This window comes from Gordionus sp. m RMFG-2023, chromosome 2 (assembly GCF_954871325.1).
Source record: "Gordionus sp. m RMFG-2023 chromosome 2, tfGorSpeb1-WG-v2, whole genome shotgun sequence".
NCBI lineage: Eukaryota > Metazoa > Nematomorpha > Gordioida > Chordodea > Parachordodidae > Gordionus > Gordionus sp. m RMFG-2023.
In genome coordinates, this window is record NC_088776.1 from 9,630,937 (window position 1) to 9,656,069 (window position 25,133).

At 29.4% G+C, this 25,133-nt stretch overlaps 1 protein-coding gene and 1 long non-coding RNA gene across 3 annotated transcripts; one reads left to right on the plus strand and one right to left on the minus strand.

Moving 5' to 3' along the window:
• LOC135923700 (uncharacterized) lies at positions 1 to 1,306 on the plus strand. Its single transcript, XR_010571260.1, has 3 exons — positions 1 to 275; positions 316 to 444; positions 488 to 1,306. It is a non-coding gene; the product is annotated as an uncharacterized LOC135923700 (long non-coding RNA).
• Positions 1,035 to 23,646, minus strand: LOC135923699 (tryptophan--tRNA ligase-like). 2 transcript variants are annotated; one of them, XM_065458598.1, is made up of 8 exons: positions 23,563 to 23,646; positions 23,333 to 23,517; positions 23,143 to 23,224; positions 9,370 to 9,557; positions 9,165 to 9,286; positions 8,295 to 8,486; positions 7,764 to 7,867; positions 1,035 to 1,283 (listed from the first exon to the last, which is right to left on the minus strand). In XM_065458598.1, the coding sequence occupies exons 1-8, from the start codon at positions 23,635 to 23,637 to the stop codon at positions 1,044 to 1,046; spliced, it is 1,188 nt and encodes a 395-aa protein (XP_065314670.1). In that variant the 5' UTR covers positions 23,638 to 23,646; the 3' UTR covers positions 1,035 to 1,043. The 2 variants fall into 2 exon arrangements, with proteins under 2 accessions (XP_065314670.1, XP_065314671.1); XM_065458599.1 differs by lacking the exon at positions 23,143 to 23,224 and having other exon boundaries at positions 23,431 to 23,517.
• Between the last annotated feature and the right edge of the window lie 1,487 nt (positions 23,647 to 25,133).

Below are 25,133 nucleotides of genomic sequence, written 5' to 3' on the forward strand. Positions count from 1 at the left end.
ATTGTTTTCTTCCAGAATAATTTCGATATAACGCTTTAATTAATTTATACGCTCATGAAACCTGATTAGCAATATGAAAGTTAGAAAAAGAGCAAATGGCAAACATACCATGTCCTTCGATGAAAGTTATATTATGTGGGGATTTTGGTGTTGGGAAAACAGCAATTTTCAAAAGGTTTGCAAATAAAAATAAATCAGACCCAGAAAATAATATATTCATTAATCTCGATCACATCGAAAATAAGTTCCAAATTTCATCTTCCGAAAGTATCAAAGTAAAATTAAATTAGAAATTTTTAAGAAATTAATTTTTAGATACAACTTTGGGACACTGCACAGCTTGAAAAATGGTCATCCATTCCTAATAGTTATTATAAATACTCAGATGCCGCAATTTTAGTTTATTCTCTCAATGATATTAAAACTTTTAAATCACTTCCCCAAGTTTATAAAGATTTTTATAAATAGTTTAAAATATTAATTTTAGTATATACTTGATATTGTAGAAAATTCTCCTAAATGTAAATATTTTTATCTGTGTGGAAATAAAAATAATTTAAATGCAAGTAATCAAGATGATAATCTTGTTACAAAAAGAATGTTGGATAATTTTATTACTGACTGTGGAAATATGAAAATTAAATCATACACATTATCAACTATATCTCCAGAAAAAATAAAGCTAAACATTGAATTTGAGTCAATGTTTCAGGATATAGCAAAAGATTTAAATACATCTTATAGACAAAGTCAAGTAATTCAATTTAATCCAGCCTTATTGAAAATAATTAAGGATAATCCATTATATGATAAAAATGAAACTAATAATTGTAATTATTGTTAAAAAAAGAAGATAGCAGAAATAATTAAAATTATGTATTATTTAATCAAAAATTCTCAAAATATACCAGTGACTTAATGCAATACTTACTTAATTTTTATAAAAAATTGCTGCATAATTAAACTTTTTTAAAATAAATGATGTATTTTTTTTTTCAATTTAATATTCAAAAATAAATATTAATATTGTCATTTGGATATATTTAGAGAAATCCTATTAAATTTTTAATTTCAACAAGATTTCTACTAGCAACAACTTTAGCTAGTTCAGACCCCTCATTTATAATGTCACATAAATTCATAAATTTTTTGTCATCCATGATTTTGTTATTTTCTGGATCATGTGGTAATAAGTCCAATATTTTAGTCCTGATTGGCAATAATTCTTTGATCAATAAATGGGATATCTCTTCCTTCATATGTTTCACTGAGTCAAATGTGATCTTGATATTGTTATTAAATACAATTTGAGGCAACTTTTTTTGTAAATAAAATTTAATAATAAGATCATTTATTCTATAACTATGTAAAAAAAATCTTTAATTTTTATTAATAAGATTAGGCAAGTAAGAACATATCATGAAATAGTATAGGCACATATGCAGGAATTCAATAGTGGGGGGAGGGGATGAATTTTTTTCAATATTAAAAATGGGGGAAATATAATTAAGAATATTATAAATTTAAATGTAAAATTCAATTTTTTGGAGGAATTAAAGCGAATAAATGATTTCAACAGTGCTTCATAACTCCCTATGTATATTAAGAAGCACTAACACCAATTCAATCTATTTTCACAGGTATTACTTCTCAGTAGTGTTGTTAAACGTCTCGATTTAAGCCGAATTTTTAAAATGATAAACTAAATATTTTATCCGGAAATTTATTACACAAGCCTGAAGATTTTCCTCAAAGATGGAACAAAGGTTTGGACATCTAAAGAAATATCGAGGTTTTGGCATTATTTTTTGGGCTAAAATATTTAACGTTTTTATAAATCGGTTCAAATCAAGCCATATAATACACTACTTCACTAGTATGCCTTTATTCTTGTTAAAGAAGAAAATGTTCTTTCATTGGTAGAAGTACTAATGGGTAGAGTTTATATATAATAATTATATTAGGAAAATAATTTATAGTCTAAAATATGTTTGAAATTATGTGAAGCATTTATGGCATTTTTCGGAACATTATCAACCATATTTAACTTTTATACCATAGTTTGCATTCTATGTAATACTTAAGCATCCTCACAAAAAAAATCTACCAAATATTTGATTTTCCCTCTACTAAAATTTGAAATAGATTCAGACTGTGGTAATAATATTTGCAGATGTAAGTGATTAATCAAGAACCTTTCATTCGTGTTGTAAAAGATGAGGAAGATAAATAGATTTATTAATATTCTTCTACTGAATGATGGGCTTGCCTTGCTGCGAATCAAGGTAGACAAATTAAATTCATAGAGCACGCTTTTGACTCAACAATAACATACAATTTATTAAAATCAGTTCCAAATAACTTCAATCAAATCGATGTCATTTTTTGAAATATTTTACTTTAGTTTTGTGGTGAAAAATTTACAAATGATTTGTTGGGAAATTTTAAAATGGCAGCTAAATAAATAAAATTTGAAATCGATATTAATTTATAGAATAAATTAGTAGTTTATTTTTGTTATGAATGTGATAAATAAAAGTGAATTGGAATATATGTTGATTTTTTGAAAAATATTTTAGCCGGTATCTTGATTTTCTGGCTTTAGGAGGAAAGGTGTCCCCCCACCCCTACGCTGCATAAGTGCCTGAAATAGTATACTTTATATTTTAAGATTTTGATTTGTTCATAAGTATATTATCTTAAAAAGATAAATTATCGTTGACCCCTCCCCATAATTTGACGTCCTATTTCTCTTCAGCAAGCCTCCAGTATAATTATTCGTATTTTCGAATCAAATAATTGAATCATTCATATTCGTGCAAATCGAATAATTCCTTATTCGTATTTGTAGGAATAATAAAAACATTCGATTCTTATTTGTCGAATATTCGATTCGATCCTAAAATTAAATTCTTTAAAAATATTTTCAAAAAATGAAAATTAAATGTAATAAATAAAAATGATATATAGATGTGAAAAGAAAAAAACAAAACAAGAAATATCTTAAATATCTAAGAGTAATTTTAAATATTTAAAATTAATTCGAAATAATTTAATAATAGAAAATTATTAGAACTATATTTACTTTGAATCCAATCTGAACTAGTATTGATAAATAAACTAACTTTGGCCAAATTCTCATGCTTTAAACCTAAAAAATTTATTTCTTTAACGTCTCATGATTTGTTTTAACATCATATAATATAGATATAATAAAAATACTTTCGTATTTTATTAAAATTATTTACGCATAATTTTTATTTTTAAATTTAATCCAATCATAATTTTATCTTTACCATTTTGCAAGTTAAAATGTGATTAAGACTTAAAAAAAGAAGGTCGCAAGAGCTATGTAAGTTGATAAAAAAGAAAATATAATAATTGTCAAATGGTATGACAATAGGTTTGTCGTCATCTCATCCTTTGTCGGGTTCATCCGATAGTAAATGTAAAAAGATGGTTAATAGCAAAAAATATATTGAAGTGCCAAGACCAAATATATTAAAAATATATAAAGAAGGTATGGGAGGAGTCGATTTACATGATATTCTAGTTGAGTGCTATCGAGAATTAAAGGAGTTCTATTTGTAACATTTTTCATCTCATTGATATGTGGTGAATTCATGGCTTGTGGGGATCAAATATGCCATGAAAAAGAGAATAAATTTATGAAACTAATCCAATTGAAAACACATTGTTGTTGGCAGGGAAAGAAAAACAGGGATCTTTGAATAAACTGATAATTAAAAAAGTTTTTCTATAATGGCGCCTATATCAGATATGATAACAAAGATCATTGGCCGGATGCCTGCGAAACGAGGGAAAGATGCAAGTTATGCATAAATACATACTACCGAATAAAATGTAATAAATATTGATGTGATAACCAATATATAATAAATAGATATTTGTATTTTTTTGTATTACACTCTGCGATGATGTCAAATTGCATCATCATTTTTTTTATCTATATATAATTAAAAATAAAAGTTGAAAATTTTTTTAGCACCTATGGTGTGTATAAATGAATAATTTATATAAAAAAATTTTTTAAATCAATGATGTTATTATTTGAGTAACGTGAAGTAAAGACGTTCTTTTTTTTAATTAATGGCGAAAGCTCTAGTTAATTTATTTTCATAAATACAAATGTAAAGAATTCGCTTTGTTTAAAGGAATTGAATAATTATGGCTAGAAGCTTAAATATTGATCTTAAATAAAAACTTGGCTAAACCATTTTGAAGTTGGCTAAAGATAGGTGATTTAATAATATTACACTGAACCTGTTGTAAAATCAAAAACAGATGCACAGATTCACTTTTTTAGCTGATGCCAATATCAAATTTAAAAATAATAACATATAAATTTTAAGAAAAACCAGTTATTTCCTTGCTATGTTTTGCCCTTTCAGGCAAAACATGGAAATAACCGGACATCTTGGCCTTTATGGCTTTGATATCCCTAAGGCCTTTATTTCTTTATTAAAAATATATGTCAATCAAAAATTTACAGTATAGCGAATAGAAAATAAACAATGAGTTATAATTAGTGTAATAATAGGTATTTATGTAAATAAATATTAGGGATGATTCGTTCTAGCTAATATTGTTTATTGCTGTATTTTTGATTGACATTGTTAGGCCAAGTCTTGGGATGAAATCGTTAGTTGGTCCCAATCGTATGAAGCGGTGGTTGCGCCGTCTTCGGGTATCGACAGGTTGGATATCAGTGAAGGAGTCTCCTGGCTAGACTGGGGTCCGAATAGCGATTCGTCGTCTTGCTGTAGTAGGATAGCTCCTTCTAATATGGGTCCTTCGAATAGTTCCAGATGCCGTCTTGGTGCCATCCAGGTTCTTGATGGTAAGTCAGCTGGGTTGTCCTCGGTAGGAATCCACTGTATGTTCTGTGATATGGCAGTGAAATTAGGCAGGCCCAGCTTGACCATGATCTGAGTGATGATGATCTCTAATGACGGGGATCTTGAGCCTCCTTTTCTAAAGGTGTAGTAAGCTACTGAGGAGTCTGTGAAAATCATTGGGTGCTCATTGTTGCGATGTATTGCCATAATTGCACCCATGCCAACTGCTAAGATCTCCTTGCCATTGATGTGGGCTATTGCATGTAGAGGGACGTTGAAAAGCAGGCAAGCTTCACTATAGGCCACTGAGAGGTTATCGGTTTCCCAGAAGTTGATTCCCATGTGAGAGTTGGATGCATCGACGTAGACGGGTGCGTTTGCGTAGTAGTGTAGGGGTAGCGGCGTCTCCAATGCGTCGATGATGAGCTTTGCCTTGGTGAATGCTAAGAAGGTATCCACTACAGGGGTAAGCTGCCCGTTATTCATAGTGACATAGTACGGAGAAAAGAGTCTGGACATGCCTGTTATAGTGTAGGCGTAGTGATTGACGACTCCTAATACTCTGGCAGCTAGTTCTATGCCCACATCAAGGTGTTGGTACGAGTGTCGCCGGAAGACTTCTAGGCATTTGAGTAGTCTTCTCCTCGTGGTGGTGTCTGCGGAGACGGTTTTGGCAGACAGGTCGATGGGAACGCCCAGGTAGGTAATCTGCGGAGTAGGGTCTAGGACCGATTTCTCGGGTGCTATTTGGAGACCCCAACCTTCCAGGGTGCAACGTAAGGAACGAGTTGACCACTTGACATCGTTTTCGTTGGACCCATAGATCAAGATGTCGTCTAGGTAGACGTTATAGCTGGCTTTCTTGACCGTTTTGGCGCATGCGTCGAGGATGATGGATTGCAGGCAATACGGGCTGAACGACGCTCCCATGGGCAGTACTTTGTACCGGTAATTATCATTATTGAACTTGAAGCTTTTAGTTGCCAACGTCATAGAGTTTGCCGACGAGGACCAGATTTGCTCCCCGCTCTTTGTGATCCCCAAAGGAAATGGAGCGCCTAGAGTTATCAGTGACTTCTCCGAAGTCTCCAAAAACTTCTTGCACTACCCATTCCGTCTCAGATCCATACCACTGATGTCGGCCAAACTCGATCAAGCGGCCTTCGCCTGCAAAATCGACATCAGATCCGCCTTTTTCTCCATACCCCTGGCAACTGGGGTTAGAAAATTTTTTGGCTTCAAGTTCAATAATGATAATTACCGGTACAAAGTACTGCCCATGGGAGCGTCGTTCAGCCCGTATTGCCTGCAATCCATCATCCTCGACGCATGCGCCAAAACGGTCAAGAAAGCCAGCTATAACGTCTACCTAGACGACATCTTGATCTATGGGTCCAACGAAAACGATGTCAAGTGGTCAACTCGTTCCTTACGTTGCACCCTGGAAGGTTGGGGTCTCCAAATAGCACCCGAGAAATCGGTCCTAGACCCTACTCCGCAGATTACCTACCTGGGCGTTCCCATCGACCTGTCTGCCAAAACCGTCTCCGCAGACACCACCACGAGGAGAAGACTACTCAAATGCCTAGAAGTCTTCCGGCGACACTCGTACCAACACCTTGATGTGGGCATAGAACTAGCTGCCAGAGTATTAGGAGTCGTCAATCACTACGCCTACACTATAACAGGCATGTCCAGACTCTTTTCTCCGTACTATGTCACTATGAATAACGGGCAGCTTACCCCTGTAGTGGATACCTTCTTAGCATTCACCAAGGCAAAGCTCATCATCGACGCATTGGAGACGCCGCTACCCCTACACTACTACGCAAACGCACCCGTCTACGTCGATGCATCCAACTCTCACATGGGAATCAACTTCTGGGAAACCGATAACCTCTCAGTGGCCTATAGTGAAGCTTGCCTGCTTTTCAACGTCCCTCTACATGCAATAGCCCACATCAATGGCAAGGAGATCTTAGCAGTTGGCATGGGTGCAATTATGGCAATACATCGCAACAATGAGCACCCAATGATTTTCACAGACTCCTCAGTAGCTTACTACACCTTTAGAAAAGGAGGCTCAAGATCCCCGTCATTAGAGATCATCATCACTCAGATCATGGTCAAGCTGGGCCTGCCTAATTTCACTGCCATATCACAGAACATACAGTGGATTCCTACCGAGGACAACCCAGCTGACTTACCATCAAGAACCTGGATGGCACCAAGACGGCATCTGGAACTATTCGAATGGCCCATATTAGAAGGAGCTATCCTACTACAGCAAGACGACGAATCGCTATTCGGACCCCAGTCTAGCCAGGAGACTCTTTCACTGATATCCAACCTGTCGATACCCGAAGACGGCGCAACCACCGCTTCATACGATTGGGACCAACTAACGATTTCATCCCAAGACTTGGCCTAACAATGTCAATCAAAAATACTGCAATAAACAATATTAGCTAGAACGAATCATCCCTAATATTTATTTACATAAATACCTATTATTACACTAATTATAACTCATTGTTTATTTTCTATTCGCTATACTGTAAATTTTTGATTGACATATATTTTTAATAAAGAAATAAAGGCCTTAGGGACATCAAAGCCATAAAGGCCAAGATGTCCGGTTATTTCCATGTTTTGCCTGAAAGGGCAAAACATAGCAAGGAAATAACTCATTTTTTTAAATTTATTTATTTAATCATTTATAATTAATTTATAAAAGTAAATTAAACTGTAGAAATAGGTGGGAAAAATATTAACGGTACCTTCCTTCTTTCTTATCAAACTCTTAATTTAGTTAGCTAATTTATAGATAAGATTAAGTAATGCTTATTTTTATAATTAGAAAAGTGACCTAAACGCTTCATTTTATCGTAAATAATTATGTACTTCCGTGGATTCCATGTTTGATATTTCGAAATTATGATCGGGAAATTTTAGCGTTGTGTAAATGTTGAATAAGTTTTGTAAACCTGTAATTTCGGGGCTTTTACCTTATGTTACATTGTGTATATAATTTTTTTTACTTTAAATATTAATTCCAAAAACACCTCCCCCCTTCCCCCTCAACAAAAAAAAATTATTTGGACCAAGATTTATCTGTTAAGTATGGTAAGCATTATATTGTCTAGTTTAAAAATTGAAAAAATAAATATTGACCATTTTAGTTATTTTATCATAATTTTTTTAAAGATAAATTTTAATTAATATTGAAACTATTTTACAGAACCATACATACAAAATTCTTTTTTAATTTTTTTTAGCAATATTGTACGAAGACCTAAGTTGCAAATGTCATGGAAGGTTGCATCTTAATAAATTATGTTGCTTAGAAAAGGTAAAGCAAAAAGCATATTAGGCTTTGAACATAGGGTTTAAAAAAAATGACAGTATAAGCATAGTGAAGATTTTTTTACGTACTTTGATCTTTATGATAAGGGTAAGAGAAAACGAGACTGCCAGATGGTATATTCGAATCAGTAAACGCCTTGTTTATCTTGCGTCTAATCTCGTCAGGTTCGTCGAGTAGTTCTATTCGGTTGTTAATGTTAGAATCCGATTTACTCATTTTAAGAACCGGGTTCCTCAAGGCTTTCACCCTGGTAATTTTACCTAATCAATAATTTTTATTCATTTATATAAAAAATATATATCAGGCCAGCAGAGATACCATTTGCACGGCCCGGTCCGGATTTTTTAAAAATATATTATATTTTTTTTCAATTTTTATAGCTAACATTGGTGATTTAAAATATTTGGTTTTAAAATATACGGCCCGGTCTGGTTATTTTTTTAAAAAAAAATTCAGGCTCAGGTATATTAAAAAAAATTAAAATATGGCCTGCCCCATCCAGGCCTGCAGGTCTCTGATATATAATATACCGAGAAATTTAATGATTATAATATTAAATAAATATACACTTTAAAATGTCTGCGAAAATTAAAAAAATTCTAGAAGATATTCTATTTCCAATGAGCCAATTTTTATTTTTTTTTCTTAATAAAAAATTAATTAGAAATAGTTTAAAAAAGTTCTACCTAACAGGGTAAAAAAAATATTTAATTATCAATAATCACACCAAGGCCAATTTTTTTTAGTCAAAAGGAGTAAGATTGTAAATTAAAAGATTTTTGAGATTGGAAATCAAAATGGAACATTGTAATACGCATTTGATATTTAAGTATATTCTTCTAAATATAGCAATTCCCAGTGGCTTTAACTTGTTTCATTTATTGCCAACATCAAAAAATATTTGAAAAAAAACAGTTTTATAAATTAAATTTTGAAACCTAGTAAAGGTTTGGGCACGGTGAAATAGTCTTTCTTGTATATATTATTGAATTTTTGAACTAGATGTTGAGTCAAGTGCAAATGCCACAATTGATCTTCTCCTATGGGTACGTGGGTTGCTCTTTATAATTAATAATTATTGAATATTTATATATTTAGTTCTTTCTTATAGTAATGGAAATTAAACTTTTATTTCACACTTACTTATAAAGCAAAATATCAGCGGCCTGTAATACCGGATATGAAAATAAGCTCAAAGATGTACCGCCTTTTTTAACCTCTTCATTGTCATAGCTATCTTCCCCTTTTTCTTTCCAAACAGGCATATAATTCAACTTAGCTAAAGTGGTGAAGCAACTTAATATCCAACATAATTCGGCATGTTCTTTAACCTAAATACATATATAATAATGTAGTTATACAAGTTTATAAATTAATACAAAAGAATCTTTTTTGAAGGGTCTGAAAACTTTTAAAAACTTTCAATGCCAACCTGGCCTGGCTCGTCCCAAGGCTATCCGCTGCCCTTGGGGAAAAATATATTTACCGCCTCTTAAAAACTTTAAAAAATATGTATATTATTAAAAACTTTAGTTCTGAACCATTTCATCTGGATTTAAAGTATACCCCATTTCGGATTTATTAGATAAAATCAAAAATTCAGGCGATCTTTCGGTCAGGGTTGACCTTAAACCACTTTTTATTAATGTTATAACTAAGAGCTTCTCTCAGCGCTTATAGGTATTGCATCATTATAATTCATAAAGTCAATTATAATACCATATACCAAACTTGCATAAGTAAAACGATATTATTACATACTTTACCTTCATCATATTCTATCAAATTAAATAAAATATATTTTACTAATATCTGTTTAATTAAATTGCCTCATATATTAAAAAATTATTTTAATGGATGTTTAATTAAAATAAATTGGTGAATAGATTATAAGCAATGAATATGAAGTAGGGGAAAATGGTAATGACAAATCTGAGGTCTAGAAAAATTTTTCATTTATATATGATAAAAATAAAGAAAAAATTAATTATAATTCCATAACAACAGGTTAGTATATTTATACACTTAATATATGATATTATTAAATTATTTTAGGCACAAATCAACTAAAAGGATATAAATGTGTATTTACAATAGAGTAATTTGACGGCCATAATCTAATCAAAATATATATTAAGTTGCATTAATTTAATTTGTAAAAAATATTATAAAAAAGTTAAAATTCAATCGATAAAAATTATTGCGATTATATAAAAATAATAAGCATGATTTATGTCGAATGTAGATAATATTAGTTAATATACGGACTAAAAAATATGAACATATAATAATGACATATCAATATCATTATCAATCACAAAGTGAAAAATTTTGATATATAAATAAAAAGAAGTACAGTTTCTGGCTTTAAACGAGTCCTTTTCTCTTCTAAGGCCACCAGCAACTGAAAACGCACTTTCACTGCTAGCTGATGAAGCAGAGATAGCTAGGTATTTAAGAGCCAAGCTTAAATTTGGAAAGTCAATATGGCTTGTTTTCCACCAATTTAAAATATTATCATCTTCAATATATAATTTAGAATCTAAGCATTTTTGAAGTTCATCAAATTCAACGCTAGCATCAGAAAACGCAATGTCAGCCTCCCATAGAGAGGAATCCAAAAACATATATACCTCAGTATTTTCTTAAGAAGAAAAATATTCATAATAATTTTAAAAAAATATATATTTACTTATTATTTTTTAATTCATAATTTTTTTATTAATTTAATGAACCTTTACTCATAACTCTATCAGTTGAGTAGGAGCTAGATGGTGAGTTGGTATTTATAGATTTTTGCCCAATCATATCTCTGTTCTTCTCGGCAATAATCAACGTGTTAAAATGTTGGCACAAATCTTTATAATGTTATTGGGATAATATATTCATACTCCGAAATTTTGGGCACAAAATTCGGTGGAATAAATCTATTAGAAATTTATCCACCATTTTTTTCCCGACATTTTGCGAAGGCAGGTTAAACTGAGTTTAAGTTTGGATATGCTAAAAAAACTCAATATTTTGTGATATATAACTTTGTGAATGGTGGGTTTTAAATCACTTTCAAGCTCAACTCGCAATTTTAAAAGACGTCAGAAACTTGATAAGGTCCTTCATCATTTTATAATCTATATTTTCGAGCCTACTCTCCTCTAGAACTGAGAATCCCTAATATTTCATTGAATTGATTATCATCTTTAGTCTGCTATTCCATCAAGTCTCAATACAAAAGTGGAGTGTTTTATCAAGTTGATTAACTAATCTAAAATTTAATGCTATATTTTAGTAAAATTGATTTAATATAACCTTTCTTATTAATATAAGTAACTAAACTTTTATAATAAGCAAAACATTGATATCTCTGAATCTTGAGATTCATTATTTATATTATTATTCTCTAATACTGTATTTAAAAGATGAGAGACATATTTCAATGATAATGATTTTCAAATGCTTTAATCAAATTAGCTCCTTATCTGTAATGAATGAGATTTCAGATAAATAAATACATTGATTTTTATAATTATTTTTAATGAAATAAATACCTAATAAGGTGAAATTTAGTAATTTCTTTTTAATATTTTCACTTCTTCTTCAAACTTGCATGTAGGAACGAAATGAGGCAATACAGGATGGAAAGAAAATAAATATGCTTTTAAGGGGACCGACAACAACGACTAAAAGTAAGAGATGATTCAGGCCACAAAATAAGATCAATTTTACGAATGATTATATTATTGCATTGGCGTACACAGCGTGGGGCGGCAGGGGGACAAATCCCCTCCCCCCAAGCCAAAAAATGCAGATGCCGGACATATTTTTCAAAAATATTATTGTTTATATTAATTTATATTTGTTAATATTTATTAGTATCTCATATATTTAATTACATTTATCTACTAAGTTATATTAATTACGATTTCAAGTTTTCCGGCGTAATATTTACTTATTATTTTCAAATTTTTAGTGGCGTAATATTTATCTACCATTTACAAATTTCTAGTCAAATAATTATTATTTCTGAAACTTCTTGTCCAACAGGGAAAAAGAAATTGCAACCTTGTCCAACGAGATAGTCTCTGCCGTCAAGCAGTAACAGCTTTTAAGGAGTTAGAAAAGCCAATTATTTGCTATTACTGAAATATCACAATGGCTTGAAAGAAATATTTCCTCAGAAGCAAGAAAATTATTGGATTCAATGCTTATTCCAAATTTTATTCCTCATTAGAATGTATTATTTAATTATACAACTATTTTAAGTATTACTTTTCAAAAACATGACATTGACTTGATTAAGAAGATGAAAATAGCGGAGAGCATTTTATCAGAACTCAAGGAAATTAGGGCTAATGTTGATGAAGAATTTCATATTTTATTGTTGAGTCAAAAGCAGAGCTATAAGTGTTTAATATTTGTCTTCCTCGACTCGTAGCAAGGCAAGCTCATCGTTAAAACATTAATATAGGATCAGTAGAAGAGTATATCTTAAATACAGATACATTTATAACCCAAATAAATGAATTTTTAATTCATCATGCAGCACTTACTAATCTGCAAATATTACTTATACAAAAGCCTTCCCAACCTTTTTCAGATGGTGATAGAAAAAAAAAATTTGTTAGATTTTTAATGAAGATGTTAAAGTATCTTATGATGCCTTACTAGCTGAATAACTATGTTTATAATAAGATTAACAATGGTTTATATAGTCCCAAAAAATGCTATGGATGCTCTGTCAAACACATTTTAGATTGAATTCCCAATGTATTAAATGGGTTTATAAACTCTTCCCATTAGTAAACTAATGAGAGAACTTTTTTTTTAAGTATTAAATACAAAAAAAATAAGAAGAATAAGCCTTTAATAATTCCTGAATATGTTATCCGAATTTTACACTCTTTAAAAACTTTATTTCATACTCATAAAAACAAAAGTTACAAATTTTTTCAATGAATTAATCTTTACAAAATAAAAACTAAAATTATATAATTATTATTTCTTCTTTTTTTTTAAATTTAACAAAAAATTTTCAATGAATTCTTTTACAAAAAAAATAATATATATCTTTTCAAAAAAATATATTATCATAATATTTATTATCTTTTTACATTACATAATAATAATTCTTTTTTTTACCAATCAGATGTCTATAATTCATCTGATTGACATTTGGAGCTTATCTATATATATATATATATCTATTTTTTACATACTAAGACATGTCACCCCTTTATGGGTCAGTGACACTCCTTTAACAAAAACGATGGCGATAATATAAAACAGATTTTACAAAAATTATTATACTACAATAAGAAATTTTTATAAGCAATTACTATACTACAATAAAAATCTTTATAAGAAATTACTATACTACAATAATAATAAAAAAATTTTACACCTTCTTTCATTCGCTATCTGAGCTACATTAACAGTAGATCCTCCCATAGTTCTTCCTCCTGATCAGTTGATGCCAGCATACCGGTCGTTACCGTCAACGGGTTGGATTCAGCTGCTGCAGGCGCTACTGGCATCGTACTCGCTGCTCGATGCTGCTCCATCACTGTCCGAATATTTACGTGATACATTCTTCTGATACTGGCCTCTTGGTTCACTAACTTTGCCGGCGTAAGCTGAGAATTATCCTTTCTTGTTCCGCTGATCACACTATCGACGAATTCTCTGGCCAATCTTTTAGTCATCCCTTGTTGTGTGCCCCAAATATTCGTGTCTTGTGCCCCCAACGGTACCCAATTCTTTTTAAACAACGCCGGACATTGATTCTTCAAATGCGTTTCAGACTGGCAATTGAAACATCGCCTTTTCTTAATAAGTAAATTGCTTGATGTGGACGGATTCTCCATTGGGCGAATATCCACATTATTATTCAACAGAATGCCGTTGGATTTCTTAAAATCCAAAGATGGAACTGGTGTACCTTCGGTTGATAAGATTGTAATAAAATATCCTGTGGGAAGAATTATATGGGCCCGTTTGTTTGATAACAAAGGGAAGAAATGGGAAAAAGGTCGTATAGTAGAAAACCTTGGTTCCAAATTAAATGAAATTTTGCTAATAAATGGAATTACGGTAATCAGACATAATGATCACGTAAGGTTAGGAGAAAGTAAGAAAGGATAAGGATAATGTGAAAATGCTTAAATATTAATCTTATCTGATTATTTTTCCAGAATCTTAGATTATTGGAATCATAATGCATAATGTGTTAAAGATGAATAATGAAATTTATTGTAGTAATATAGCATAATATGTTAAATGTGAATAATGAAAATATTGATTCTTTTGGGATACTCTGATAACGATACTTGCGTAGTATTGGGAGTAAGATACTATCATAAAGATAGGGATAGGCTCTTTGGGATTAAGTGTTAATGGAATCCATTAGAGGATGCTTAATTGAAACTTTGAAAAGCCTGGAAAATAAAGGGATTTTTATATTTCGGAGGGAGAACTCAACATCCTATAATTATACGGGATTATAATTGAGTCTCAGGGTATTGAAGGGCAAAGACAATTTTTTTTGTTTTCCCTTGAAGGAAGAGATTCCTTTGGTTATTTAAATAATCACGTAATTGATAAAATTAGTGGAGTACAAAACAAAATTATATAAATTAATGAATTAGTTGAATACTGAACAACTGGGGGTGTTTTGGTAATTTATGCTTTCGGTTAAATGGTATTAAAATCCATCAGAGGAAAGTATTTTATTAATTTATTGATTATTTTATATACTCAAGTATCCTCATTGTAGAGTGATAGGAGTATAATATAAGTTATTAAATGGTATAACGAGGGAATCGTTTATGATTATGTTATATACCGAGCAGTTGTTTTTTTGTTTTCAAGGAAAGTAAAGAAAAAGTTAATAAAAAAATGTAAATTTTTGTGATGGATGGTCAGTGGAAAAAGAAAGTTATGTTTTTTTTGTTTTCACGAACGGTTCACTTTGATGTGAGTATGGTTATAAGTTAGGAAAGGAAAATAAATAAAAATTACAAATTGTAGTAAATAGGTTGGGATTTGTGATCAATAAGTATTTATATTATTTGTTGTTAAAATCCTGAGTTGTCGTGAAAGACAAAAGAAAAGATAAAGAATAAATATTGGTTATAATATTTTTTTTTAGTACTTGTATAATTTGTTGTTAAAATCCTGAGTTGTTGTGAAAGACAAAAGGAAAGATAAAGTATAAATATTGGTTATAATATTTTTTTTCCCAATTGTGAAACAAAGAAGAAAAAAAAGGACATAAATTAGTTTGCATTTTTGAATTAGATTATTTTTTCCTCTTCTTTAAAATGTTGCCTGATAAAAAAACCGTGCAAACCCAACACAAATTAATACATCTCCAGGACCACTATCTTCAGATCACGTTGATCCCTAAGGTTATGGATTTGAATAATAATGTGGATATTCGCCCAATGGAGAATCCGTCCACATCAAGCAATTTACTTATTAAGAAAAGGCGATGTTTCAATTGCCAGTCTGAAACGCATTTGAAGAATCAATGTCCGGCGTTGTTTAAAAAGAATTGGGTACCGTTGGGGGCACAAGACACGAATATTTGGGGCACACAACAAGGGATGACTAAAAGATTGGCCAGAGAATTCGTCGATAGTGTGATCAGCGGAACAAGAAAGGATAATTCTCAGCTTACGCCGGCAAAGTTAGTGAACCAAGAGGCCAGTATCAGAAGAATGGATCACGTAAATATTCGGACAGTGATGGAGCAGCATCGAGCAGCGAGTACGATGGGTCCAGTAGCGCCTGCAGCAGCTGAATCCAACCCGTTGACGGTAACGACCGGTATGCTGGCATCAACTGATCAGGAGGAAGAACTATGGGAGGATCTACTGTTAATGTAGCTCAGATAGCGAATGAAAGAAGGTGTAAAATTTTTTTATTATTTTTGTAGTATAGTAATTTCTTATAAAGATTTTTATTGTAGTATAGTAATTGCTTATAAAAATTTCTTATTGTAGTATAATAATTTTTGTAAAATCTGTTTTATATTATCGCCATCGTTTTTGTTAAAGGAGTGTCACTGACCCATAAAGGGGTGACATGTCTTAGTATGTAAAAAATAGATATGATAAGCTCCAAATGTCAATCAGATGAATTATAGACATCTGATTGGTAAAAAAAAGAATTATTATTATGTAATGTAAAAAGATAATAAATATTATGATAATATATTTTTTTGAAAAGATAAACAAAAAATTTTCAATGAATTCTTTTACAAAAAAAATAATATATATCTTTTCAAAAAAATATATTATCATAATATTTATTATCTTTTTACATTACATAATAATAATTCTTTTTTTTACCAATCAGATGTCTATAATTCATCTGATTGACATTTGGAGCTTATCTATATATATATATCTATTTTTTACATACTAAGACAAGAACATTCTCTTTTTTAAGAAGAACAACAGAGGCCTGCAGAAGTACCATTTGCAGGGCACGGCCCGGATTTTTTTTAAAAATGTTTTACGGCCCGGGTGGGTTTTTTTAAAAAAAATTTTTAGGCCCGGTCCGGCTTTTTTTAAAAAATTTTTAGGCCCGACTCGGCTTTTTTTAAAAAGTTTTCAGGCCTGGGCCGGCTTTTTTTAAATAAAATTTTCAGGCCAGGCTTGGGGTTTTTTTAAAAAATTTCGGGCCCGGCCCGGGCAGGTATCTGAAAAATATACCAAGAAGTACAAAATCTGAAAGTAGATTGAAAGGTTTGGATGTTTTGAATATTCATAGGCATTTGACTACAAGCAAGGATGAGATAATTGAAAAATTAGTTCAATCACAACGAAGATTGGATTTTACATTGTAAATATATGACATATAAAATGCAATTATTTCTAAGAAACTTTTTGTGTAAAGGCTCAAAAAATTCAAATTTCTATTTTGGGTCATTTAAGTGATTCTTTACATATAATTTTTTTATAATTCACATAAATTTAAAATTGTGTATTAGAAATGGTTATTAGTCCTAATAAATTTATGCTTGATATTTTTAAAAAACAATAATATTTTAAAAAAATTTATTATCCCCCCCCCCCCAGACCAAATTCCTGCGTACGCGCCTGTATTATTGATATGCAATTAAATAATCTTAATTTTTCATTTATGATAGATATACGATCTCCTGTGACCTTGCCGATCAAATATTTTGAAAAGCTCACAAATTATGAAAATAATGAGTTGAGAAGTTGTTTCAGAAAATTTCTCGTATGAAGGCTAACCCATCACAGTTGTTGGGCAAGTTTTAAATAGTAAAGTTAAATGCTTAATTAAAAGCATATTTATTTTCTTCCATCCTCTATTGACTTGCCATTTCGTTCCATCATCTCTTTTCCATGAATCTTTTTCTGCAGATTTTATTATTAGTAACTTCCAACAATCGACATTTGACCACTATATCATCAATAATGTTCAGATCCGTCGTATTTTACACTATCAATCTTACTTTAAATTTTTCATTACGACAGTTGATCATGATTGTACCGAAATCAATTCCGTATTCAGCCCCGAACCACAACCTTTAAGTCGATCAAATATTCTCCGGAACACTCCATTCTATCTGGATTGGATTTAAAAGGTTCAAAGATTCTAATATCTTATTATTATTTTTTTTGAATTAAGTTTTTCATTTGCTGATAAGATAAATTATCTATAATACTCACCGCCATAACTTTATCAATAGTTTAGAAAAGTTTATATTTATTTTAAGCTAAGAACTTTGATTTTGATGATTACTATCCTCCACCATGTAGGGATTAGGGGGTGTGGAATTGAGAATTGGTTCGATTAATTGGAATTGAATTAACAAAGTCTGAATAGTAGCGATAATATTTATATAACGAATTTCGAAAATAAAAATTATTTTCCGATGCAAAATCATTCAATTAACCAAATAAACTTAATAAAAAATAAATAATAAATAATTAAATATTATTTGAAAATAATATAACAATACTTTCTTATAATCATCAGTCCAAAGGTCAGTGGTAAATCATAAATACATATTTTTATATATTTATTACCAGCACAAAGACCCTTTTCAAATATGTGTTTAATTTCGGAAATAATTTATTGCGTATACCATCAGCAGTATCTATTAAATTTTTAGAAATTGAAGTGGGATTTGGAATGATGCTTTTTTTGGCAAAATATTGGCAACATTCAACAATGCTTTCCCTATGAATTGTATCAAATGATCTTAAATCAAGTCCGCAAAACATGGTAAGCACCTTTTTACACTCTTTTTTTTAAATTTGGTATAACTTTTGAGTTCTTGGGATCAGTACATAAAAGGCTATCAATTGATAATTGAGTTTTCTTACTCTCTATTGTAAATATACATTATGCCTTTTTAGTTGATTTGTGCCTAAAATAATTTAATAATATTAGTGTATAAATATACTAATCTGTTTTTATAGAATAATAAACGTGTATATTTGCACAAATTGCAAGTCACAAGATTAATTTTTTCTTTGTTTTCATTATATATAAATGAAAACTTTTAATAGACCTCAGATTTGCCATTGAAATTTTCCCTTACTTCATATTCATTGCTTTTAATCTATTCACCAATTTATTTTGATTTAACATCCATTAAAATAATCTTTTTAATATATGAGGCAATTTAATTAAATAGATTATATTTTATTTAACTTGATAGAATGTGATGAAAGGAAAGTATGTAATAATATCGTTTTACCTATGCAATGCACTAAAATATAACCACATACACAGTTTAATCTTGTCTTGTCTTGTCGTTCACTGAGGAAACACACAATTAAGTGATCTCCACCACCCAGCAGAGGGCGTATCCAGTGCAGTGAATTTGCATTCACTGTATGGCAATAATTTACCCTACTGACAGGGCCCATTTAATTAAAGAGGGATTCATGGTACCTCTCGTGGATAAGCCAGGATCCACTAAGTTTGGTAGTAATTTACCCTATTACCAGGGCCCGTTTAATTAAAGAGGAATGACGGTACCTCTCGTGGATAAGCCAGGATCCACTATTTAAGAAATAATAAATCTTATAAAGGAGGAAAAAAATATATAACCTAGGGTTGAAGAAAGAAAAAAGAAAATATTAAGGAAGAAAAGGGAAGTAAGGTCGAAAATAATGATTTAGATAATTATTGAAAAAAATGATTGATTTATTATTATGACTGATTAAAGAATTCTATTATTATATTGTATCTTTAAAAACATTAATATTATTATTTATTTATTTATTTTTGATTTAATTATTATTTAATTTTTTTTTAAAATATATATATATATTTTTTTTTAAATTATATATTACTCAATAAATTATAAATTAAATGTAACAAACATTTTATTAATTTTGTAAATAGATAAAAAAAATTAATGAATAGCAGACTGATATAAAAAATATAATAGTTTAAAATATTTATATAAAAGAATAACATGAATTGTATTAGGAATTAAAATTATAAAAAAATTTGAATGATCAGGATAAGGAGCAATGTTTTAGCAATTTTTTTCAATGAGATTTATCTTGAGAGATATTAATAAGAAAAAGACTATTCGCATCATTTTTTTGTAATAGATGGAGAGCATGTACATACCAGGTTTTCGTATTGTTGTAGTATTCTTTTTTATTGTTTTTTGTTTTATATTTAAGAGCCTTTGGAATTGTACAAGGTTAATATTAGAGATTATTTGAGGATATTTAATATTTAGAATGTTTCTAAGACATTTATTAATGAAAATTTGTATTTTGTAAAGGTTGGATTTTTTATTATCCCAAGTTTCTATACCGTAAGTTAAATATGAGATAATATAAATCTTAAAGATGTGTATTTTGAGGTTATTAGAATATTTGTATTCTATGATTTATTGATTCACATAAATACCTCGGCATTACTATTAATAGTAAAGGCAATACATTGATCAATCCTAATTCCAAACTAGCTATCATCAAAAAAAATATTACTCGCTTAATAAATTATGGTATACAAATATTCTATCAAATAACCTCAAAATACACATTTTTAAGATTTATATTATCTCATATTTAACTTACGGTATAAAAACTTGGGATAATAAAAAATCCAACCTTTACAAAATACAAATTTTCATTAATAAATGTCTTAGAAACATGTTCTAAATATTAAATATCCTCAAATAATCTCTAATATTAACCTTTGAAACAAATGCAAAATTCTTCCATTACATATCTTACTAAATTTTAGAAAAATTGAACTCCTTTGTCATACTTTAAGACATAACCAAATAAGTACAATTCCAAAGGCTCTTAAATATAAAACAAAAAACAATAAAAAAGAATACTACAACAATACGAAAACCTGGTATGGACATGCTCTCCATCTATTACAAAAAAATGATGCGAATAGTCTTTTTCTTATTAATATCTCTCAAGACAAATCTCATTTTAAAAAATGGCTCAAACATTGCTCCTTATCCTGAATCATACAATTTTTTTTATAATTTTAATTCCTAATACAATTCATGTTATTCTTTTAACTTTTATATTTTTTATATCAGTCTGCTATTCATATATTTTATTGTCTATTTACAAAATTAATAAAATGTTTGTTACATTTAATTTATAATTTATTGAGTAATATATAATTTAAAAAAAAATATATATATATATTTTAAAAAAAAATTAAATAATAATTAAATCAAAAATAAATAAATAAATAATAATATTAATGTTTTTAAAGATACAATATAATAATAGAATTCTTTAATCAGTCATAATAATAAATCAATTATTTTTTTCAATAATTATCTAAATCATTATTTTCGACCTTACTTCCCTTTTCTTCCTTAATATTTTCTTTTTTCTTTCTTCAACCCTAGGTTATTTATTTTTTTCCTCCTTTATAAAATTTATTATTTCTTAAATAGTGGATCCTGGCTTATCCACGAGAGGTACCGTCATTCCTCTTTAATTAAACGGACTTGGTAGTAGGGTAAATTACTACCAAACTTAATGGATCCTGGCTTATCCACGAGAGGTACCATGAATCCCTCTTTAATTAAATGGGCCCTGTCAGTAGGGTAAATTACTGCCATACAGTGAATGCAAATTCACTGCACTGGATAAGGCCTCTGCTGGGTGGTGGAGACCACTTAATTGTGTGTTTCCCCAGTGAACTACAAGACAAGACATATTGCTGTTATGTAAATTATATAATAATAATTGTAAATGACATGAAATATGATTGACATTTTAAAGATAGAAAAATGATATGGTGTTATAATCATTTTGAATTATAATGAATATTTATTTTTTGGAATGGACAGATCTTACAACCTGACTTGAGCCCAAACCCAGGAAAATTTTTTAAATGTTTGACCCCAATCTTAGCCTCTTGATAACATCTTTTAATATTTATAAGATAGGGGAGTTCCCTTGTTATTATTGACTTAACCCTACTCCCATTTTGTCAAATAAATGAACATTAAAATAGATAATAATAATAAGAAGAAGTGACAAAAATAAATACAATTTTTAAAGGAATTAATATTACTACAAAATTGTTTCAAAAAAAACAATAAGGGCTGCAACTTTAGGCTTAGAGTATGTTTATTTATATTTTATTATCAATAACCGTCCCCTTTTGCATAACCTTTAGGCAATGCATAACTGAGGTAAGCAATAAATGGCCTAGTTATAAATGAGTATATTTTAAAATTGGCACTAGATTGACAAATATTTTTTTTATAAATAACGATCTTGGAATATTAATAACACTTCATAATATATTATTCAACAAAAATATTTTAAAGAGGGATCTGTAGTGGCAAATAAAATCAGCCAATGCTTTGGAAACCAATTTGATTTCTAAATTGTCAGATTCTGAACATTTCTATAAAATAATTTTGTTTTATAACAAGTTGTGAAGTTATATAGATATTCCAATATGTTTATGCATAAAAAATTTGCTGCCAATCTCATGCTAGTTCTTAGATATTCACATTTATGATTAGGTCATTACAAAATCAACAAAATATTTGCACAGCCCTAATAATTAGGTCCAATGTATATCAAGCAAAATAAAATAGATAAATATGTATAAAACACTATTTAATCCAAGCTATATGATCAAAAATTTAAATATGTAAGAGACTATTAAAATGAATGGGCATAATAAACATGTACATTATAATTTAATTTTTTGTAGATAAAAATATATTGTAAATTCTAAAAAAAAATTTAGTATTTAATAATTTATAAATTTCAAATTGAATTATAATCCCCCCCCCCCACCAGATATCCTTAAAATTAGGTAAATGATTTAAATTATATGAAATTCATGAATTATTATATATTTCACAGACCTGCAGGCCCGGCCCTAAGCCTGGCTGTATTTTATTATTTTTAAATATACCCGGGCCAGGCCTGAAAATTTTTTTTAAAAAAATACCCTGGTTAGGCTAGGCCATATATTTTAAAACCAAATATTTGAAATTGCCATTATTAGCTATAAAAATCAAAAATAAATAAAATATATTCAAAAAAAATCCAGGCTGGGCCAGGTTGAAAAAATTTCTTTAAAAAAATCTGTGCCAGTTTAAAAAATAAAATTGGCCTTGCCTGGATTTTTTTTAATCTGGCCCAAGTTTTATATTTTCAGGCCAGTCCCAGATTTTTTAAATATATAATTGTTTTAAATTTTTATGAATAATAATGGCAATTTAAAATATTCAGCCTGGACCAGGTATATTTAATAAATTACAGCCCAACCTATTCAGGTTAGGGTTGTAGGTCTCAGGTATATATTCATTTTGATAAAACTAAATTTTCCAATAAATTGATATTTATTAATTTTATAAATTTGGATAATATTTTATCAAATGTTTTTAAAATATATAATAAAAAATACATTAGATTGCTGGAAAAGAATGACTTTATCAGGGTCTATACCACATGCTAACAATGTTGCAATTGACTTGCATATATTAAATCTGAAATTGACATTGTAATATAAATTAATAAATGCTAATTCTAAAATAATGTTACAATAAATTAATTTAGTAGATTTCAAAGCTTAAAATATTTCAATAATAATAAACTTAAGTTTTGATGGATCTTGATATTTAGTAATGGCATGTAAGTCGGCAATAAAATAGTATATATTTTTTTTATTACAATAATTATTTTGTATTTTAACCCATGAATTTATGGCTCCAAAATAATTTCCAATATGAAAATTACCAGTAGGCTGTATTCCTGACACAATAATTTTATCGTTGCCTACCTAAATAAATGGATTTACTATTATTATAAAAGGAATTTGCATTACATCATTACTTGGATAATGAATATTTTTAAAGTTTCGTAAGAAACATTTGGTCTGTGGTAAATTTTTTAAATGCATAAATTTTATGCATGCATGTTCTAAAGATTTCTTAATATTATGCTGTTAAATAGTGGCCGATATAATGGATTTGTAAAATACGGCATTTTCGGATGAATCTATGGTATACACTTTATGAAATTATAAGTTAATATGTAACCTATAAAATTAAAATCATTTTACATATATTTATTGTAAAAAAATCTAGGGAAGTTGAATAATATTAAATTAAATTTATTTAGAAGGATTTGAATTCAATGGACATGATATTAAATCTTTATGAATATATGGGAAATCTCCTAAATTTATAGTTAAACAAAAATCTAAATATACTTAATTAAAAAAATTAACTTTATTAAACCCATCCCTAATTAAGAACTCTCATTTAAATAGGGTACAGGCAAATTTTTTACCTTCTTATGGCCTAAAGGCGTTTAAGCATAAACCTATTCTTTATGTGCACAAAGAATACTACGGCCTCCCTGAAAATTTGTGGAGGAGTTTCATTTTAATTTTAAACCGTTAAAATTTTTGCCCAGGTTAATCGGCTTGAGATGAATCAAGATTAGTTCTATTGTTTTTAACAGTATAAAAGGCGAAACGCTTAAATAATGACAAATGAAACAAAATTTTTAAATATTGTGCAAGTTTTTTTGATGAAAAGACAGAGTGGGTACAGTGTGAGACTATGTGCTTGCACCATAGTTTTAAAAAAATTGTTAGTCTTAGGATGAACTACGGTTTCTTTAAAGAAGTAAGGTGGGGCTCAAACTATAGATGGGGACATCATATGTAGGAGCGGAGGAGCTAGGTTTAGTTTGTTACCAAAGGGGGTAGGTATTTAAGGTGGGTGGGGGGGGGGTAAGCTAGGAGATAGGCAAGGGGTTAAATTTATTGGGGTTTATCAATTAAATATTTAGATGAAATAGGGCAAAATATAATATTGTATAAAAATATTTATTGATTATTAGAAACCTGTTATAAAACAATGGGATGAAAAAATATCGATCAAATCTATAAATTGGATTCAATCATAGTCATTATTTTTCAAATAAAACTTATTTATGCATAATTTACCTTTTAAGTATAATTTAAAAGAGTTATATATTCCATCAGCTAACTCATATTCACGCCAAACAATATAATCCAATAATTTATTCATTGTTAACGAGAGGTTATTTAATTAAAAAATAATTCTTTTACATTCATAATTTTTTTATAGTTGATAGTAGAGTATTGATAGTTCAAATTATTTATGGGGGCATCATTATGATTAAAAAGATATTATTCATAATGTGGGAATATCTCCACAGAGGATGGAGAATTTTTCTTAGTGAGTAGTTTTTGACGGAGGTTAGCTTCCTCTGAATATCCTGTCATATGACTCTGGATGGAAAACGATTAAGTTTGGCAGAATTTACCAAGGAGCACTAGATTATTAGACAACAAAAATAGCTATAGAACCATAAAAGAATGACTACAAATTATAACCAATTTAAATAAATACGAATAATAAC

What these genes read in the sequence shown, in the direction of transcription:
- LOC135923699 (XM_065458598.1), bottom strand. Translation starts at nt 23,637, where the DNA reads ATGCATTTAAAAAATTTACCACAGACCAAATGTTTCTTACGAAACTTT. An exon ending in TTCATTATCCAAGTAATGAT is followed by an intron (nt 23,518 to 23,562) that starts GTAATGCAAATT and finishes CCATTTATTTAG; the next exon opens with GTAGGCAACGATAAAATTAT. An exon ending in TTCTTTTCCAGCAATCTAAT is followed by an intron (nt 9,558 to 23,142) that starts GTATTTTTTATT and finishes ATATGTATTTAG; the next exon opens with GTTAAAGAACATGCCGAATT.